The sequence below is a fragment of the Gossypium hirsutum genome, chromosome D07 (genome assembly GCF_007990345.1).
Source record: "Gossypium hirsutum isolate 1008001.06 chromosome D07, Gossypium_hirsutum_v2.1, whole genome shotgun sequence".
In the NCBI taxonomy this organism is placed as follows: Eukaryota; Viridiplantae; Streptophyta; class Magnoliopsida; order Malvales; family Malvaceae; genus Gossypium; species Gossypium hirsutum.
The window spans coordinates 59246277-59251579 of NC_053443.1; the positions used below are offsets into that span (position 1 = coordinate 59246277).

The following is a 5303-nucleotide window of genomic DNA, read 5'->3' on the forward strand; positions in this document are numbered from 1 at the left end:
AATCGAAAAAATTCGGTTAACCGATCGAATTTAGTTAATCGGTTAGTTAATTAAATTTTTTTGGTCGGGAGTCGGTTAATTTTTTTATGATTTTTCGGTTAACGGTTAATTCGGTTCGAAACCGGTCGGTTAACCGAATTTTTTCAGTTTAACCAAAAAAATTAATAAATAAAATTATCCAACTCAACCCAATTACCCAACCCAATTACCAACCCAATAAAATTAAAACTAAAGTTTACCCAATTACCCAACCCAATAAAACTAAAACTAAAGTCTGCCCAATTATCAACCCAATAAAAATAAAATTAAAGTCTAACTCTAAGTCTCTACCCAATTATACGTGTTTTTTTTAGGTTTAATGCAAATGGAGATTTTTTGGAGAGAAGAAATGGATATAAATGGAGAATATTTAAAACTTACATTTCAATTATGTGTTAATTTCAAGACTTATGTAATGTTTTTAATTATGTAGTGATTCAAAGACTTATGTAATATTTTTAATTATGTAGTGATCCAATTCGGGTAATTCGGTTAATTTGGTTAATTTTTAACCCAAAATAAAAACCATACAGTTTTCGGTTAATTCGGTTAACCGACCTAATTAACTGAAAATTTTTTGATTTGGTTAATGTTTTTTAAAAAAAATTCGATTCGATTAACGGTTAAAAATATTAGAAGGTCGATTAATTCAATTATAGCTATTTCGAATCGGTTAACCGACTGCAATGAACATAATTATATTGGGATTCCATAGAAGTGTCTCCTGGCCGTACACAGTTCCCATCTACGAACCAGCCATCCGGCCACTGCCACGAATCGACTGTCAGATTGGAACACCGTTTAGCAGCGATTGATTGGATATGTCCTAGTAACCCTTGCACAACCGCACATGCATCCATGTGAAATCCATACCATTCCATTCACAAATTTTACTCACCAACAACACCTTCATGAATTCCCCATGCACCACTACAATTTAGATATATATTACTAGTAGCTTGCTGGACATTAGAATATTTAATTAGTGATTTAAGCTAACCCTGGGGGGGGTGCTTATTTGTTTATTAATTCGTAAGTAGATGTTATTAAGAGACAAGAAACCGCACAGGTTGTAAGGTGATGAAGTTGTCTGAGTGTTGTCTCCACAATACCATGTTAACAAGATGACAACCTTGGTTATTCCTTTAACGACCCAATAATTTGCCTCCATCCACCATTGTAACTAATGCTAATTATATAATTTAGTTAACCAATTAATTGTTTAGTAAGGTAAGAGGCGTTGACAATTTGGCACCAACAGGCAACAGCTTTTAAGGGAGATGTAGTTTGGGATTTGAGACACCCAAATTCATTTTCTTTTCATTCATTTGCCAACTTTGTCTTTAGCCCTCCACCTTCCCTTCCATCTTACATTATATATAATATTAAATTAGTAGGAAAGAAGGAAGGCAACATTATGGTTGCTAGAATATTGATTAACACTAATAAATATTAAATAACACTTAAAAAGAGAAGTCCAAATATATCTTTTTAAAATTTATGAAATTACGTATAACTCCGAATTAATATGGGAAAATTAAAAGTGGTATACTCAATAGGCTTAGGGTAGGTCCTTGAGTTGCTTTAACTTTTTCCTTTAATCATCTAATTCAAAGGCAAAAGGAAAAAGGAATTTATGAGCTATAATTTGAAACTATAATGGTCGGTCTGCAAACCCTTGTTCCTTCAAGTCTTGACTAAATTAAATGACGACTGAGAATCCAAAAACTTTCCCATCATAATATAATATATTCTCTCCCACTTTAGTAGTATTTCACATCTACTGTGCTACAGCTGGCAGGCTTCACGTGGATGTTCATTTAGTATATTATATGATATAGTGTGGAATCATCAAGTTGTTGTTAGCTCCATGGACTGGAATCTTGTTAGTATATGACACTACTGAATTCCCTATTTATATTCCTTCACCAAAGCCTCTTTACTGTAAATGACAACAAAAACATATTTCTTTACTAAAGAGATGAAGCTTTTGACTTCTGAGCTCCATACATTTTTAAGCAATTTGCATTTCAAGGATTAAACTCCTACACCTTTCCTTCTTTTCATTCTTTGGTTTCAGAATTCTCAAATACAGCCCACCTTTGTTGATTTAAAAACTGGAACCTCCCACTAAATATTCTTCCTCTAAAATAGTTGAAATGATAAAAGATATTTGCCAACTTAATAAATTCCTTAATGTAGTATCCAAACACAGAGAAATATGAATTAATAATTTAATATTCGATTTTTTGAGAGTGCATCAAATATAAATGAAAAAAAAAGGGTAAAAGGCATAAGAAATTTTTTTATTATTAATTGAAAAAAGGGGGAAAAGAATCCATTGCGTTGCCTACAGAGCAAAGAAAAGCAGGATTACTTTACAACTGCAGCCATTATTTTTTTCCGGTTTAAAAGTGAGTAATTCTTTCTTATCCCTATCCAAATTATGGCAGTAAAAAAGCAAATAAAAGGAAAGCAGCAGTGGCATTGAATCTGATCTACATTTGATAAAAAGTAAGGAAGCAAAGTAAGTAGGCAGTTGGTTTGGCTTGTGTTAGATTACAAGGATCATTAAATAGGACAGGTCATAAGTGCTATAAATCAAGTCTCCTCCCCTCTCCTCTCCTCCTCTGTTCTGCATGGAAATGTGTGTCAACTGCAACAACGTTTTCTTCCTTCTCCACCAATAAATTAAACTTCCTCATCATCAGATTTATTTTCCACCATGCTTAGATCGTTAGCCAGGTACTCTTCAACCTTAATTCCCTTGTTATTTTCCCTCTTCTTTGTTTTCATTCTTTCTTCTTCACTAATCCAGGCACTTCAAGTTTGCTACCAATGATTTGTGCAGTAAGAATCTAAGATTTTACTCTGCACAACCAGATGGTTCCGCCACAACAAGGTAAAGCTAAGCTAACCTCATCACCAACTTCACTAGTTTTCTTGATTGATAGGTTTGGAATGGACTAGGGACCGCTAACTCTGAATTTTCTTGATTAGACAACATTAAAAAGACCTTCTGAATTTCTGACACAAAAGCCACATTTGAAATTGTTTTGCCAATGAAATGACACAATTTTTCTATGGTTTTCCTTGTACCAGCTACTAGCATAAGACGGCTGCCGTGCACCTTTTTTTTCCTTGTTGAATACATCTATGTATTGTTTTGCCATTGGAATTTTGGGTGAATTTTAGTTTCGTGAATCTTGTCAATGATTTTAATGAAGAAAAAAGGTAATCATTAGAAAGACATAGTAAGCTGTATTCTCATTCATTAATGGTAGGTAGCTTCTTAATGTTAGTTTTATCTTTTTCCCCTTGTTTCTGTGATGCTTTCAATTTGCTCACATGATTTACGGAGATGATTATTGTTTTTCCATGTGTGGATCTAGCAAACCATATTTTCTGAGAAATCGGAAAATTAATGCAAACTGAATATCTGCCATAAATTAAGCTTCTTTTGTTTTGGGTAATCGGTCTCTAACAAGATGCAGACACATTTTCTTTCATTCGGAATTAAATTATGCAATAATGTCAAATCAAAATACATTTGATTAAACCCAGTGCCAGTGCTGTGACTTGTGACAATGGGGAAACTGTGGTCCATTCAAATATATTTCTCAAACAGAAAGAAGAGAATTATTTGATTGGACATTTGGTAAATGGATTGGCACTGTCATCATTGTCGACATTCGTTTTTTCAATACATTCATTCAGCTTACCTATTTGTTCAAACAAGACAAGGACCAGTCTCATCTTCCTTCCCCCCGCCCCCCCCCCCACTATTCTAGTCTCTGCTTAGTTTGTTGTTTTGTCTTTACTTGTTTGAAAAAGCAGGTTACAAGGCAAAGTAGCCTTAATCACGGGAGGTGCAAGTGGGCTTGGCAAGGCCACCGCCATTGAGTTCGTAAAAAATGGAGCCCATGTCATTATTGCAGACATCGATCCACAAGTAGGCCAAGAAGCTGCAAATGCCTTGGGCCCTTCAGCCCGTTTTGTGCAATGTGATGTGACGATGGAGTCCCAAGTAGCAGAAGCTGTACAAGTGGCGATGGAACAACATGGAAAACTGGATATAATGTTCAACAACGCAGGCATAGCAGGGCAGGCATTCCCGCCCAGCATTGCAGAGCTTGACCTAGAGGAATTCGATAGGGTAATGCGGATCAACGTTCGAGGCATGGTGGCGGGGATAAAGCATGCTGCCCGAGTGATGGTTCCTGTGGGATCGGGGTCTATTCTTTGCACGTCAAGCATAAGTGGGCTTATGGGTGGGCTTGGGCCACACCCCTACACGATAGCAAAATTCACAATCCCTGGCATCGTTAAGTCCGTAGCCAGCGAACTATGCCAGACAGGGGTGAGGATAAACTGCATATCACCTGCTCCAATACCAACACCAATGGTGATACGTCAAATAGCTGAAATATACCAAGGTATTCCCAAGGAGAAGGTGGTTGAGATTATAAATGGGGTGGGAGAGCTGAAAGGGGCGAAATGTGAAGAGATAGATGTGGCAAAGGCTGCACTCTACTTGGCCTCCGATGAAGCCAAGTATGTAACAGGTCATAACTTGGTTGTTGATGGAGGCTTCACCAGCTTCAAGAATCTTACTTTCCCTTCTCTATCATCCTGACCTCATCATTTTCATCCCTTTTCCTTTGCCTTCTTCTTTCATTGTTATCAAAAACTAATAAATCAGCTTTTGTTGCATTGGATGCATATATGGCTATATAGCCATCAATGTTTTTAGCATAGTCTTTTAGCATTTGTTTTATTCACAAAAATTGTGCATAAAAACCTCCAACGGTAATGTGCCCTTCTTCTATTGTCAATAAAGAGATGAAACTTTGTTTCTTGTTATACCAAGAGACCAAGTTATTCTCAATATAGAAGCAAAAACCAGATCTGCTCTTTCTATCATCTATGTTACTTAGTCTGCACTACTATATCATACCAAACTCATATTAGTATCTTTTGGGAACCAAAAATTAAGGTTGATAGTACCACTAGAGGTGTCCATGGGCCGGGCCCAGAAAAAAATTTTGGCCTGCGATCTAGGCCCGGTCCAAAATATGGGCCTGAAATTTTGTCCAGGCTCGGTCCAGAAAAAATTCCTAAGCCCGAGCCTGGCCCGGCCCATTTTTTTAATAAACACAAAAAATTTATTTTAAAAATAAAAAAATAAAAAAAATATATTTATTCCGGCCCGGGCCAAAAAAGTTGTGCCCGAGGCCCGGCCCGTTTTCTAAACGAGCCTCATT

General features: G+C 36.4%; 1 protein-coding gene across 1 annotated transcript; it reads left to right on the forward strand.

Moving 5' to 3' along the window:
• The first annotated feature begins 2481 nt into the window (after positions 1 to 2481).
• LOC107935817 (short-chain dehydrogenase reductase 2a) lies at positions 2482 to 4902 on the forward strand. Its single transcript, XM_016868438.2, has 3 exons — positions 2482 to 2784; positions 2858 to 2941; positions 3877 to 4902. The coding sequence occupies exons 1-3, from the start codon at positions 2765 to 2767 to the stop codon at positions 4673 to 4675; spliced, it is 903 nt and encodes a 300-aa protein (XP_016723927.2). The 5' UTR covers positions 2482 to 2764; the 3' UTR covers positions 4676 to 4902.
• Positions 4903 to 5303: the final 401 nt, after the last annotated feature.

Excerpts from the sequence above, each read along its gene's own strand:
- LOC107935817 (XM_016868438.2), top strand. The coding sequence starts at position 2,765 with ATGCTTAGATCGTTAGCCAG. Across the intron at positions 2,785-2,857 it reads ATGCTTAGATCGTTAGCCAG|GCACTTCAAGTTTGCTACCA; the intron begins GTACTCTTCAAC and ends TCACTAATCCAG. Across the intron at positions 2,942-3,876 it reads GATGGTTCCGCCACAACAAG|GTTACAAGGCAAAGTAGCCT; the intron begins GTAAAGCTAAGC and ends TTGAAAAAGCAG.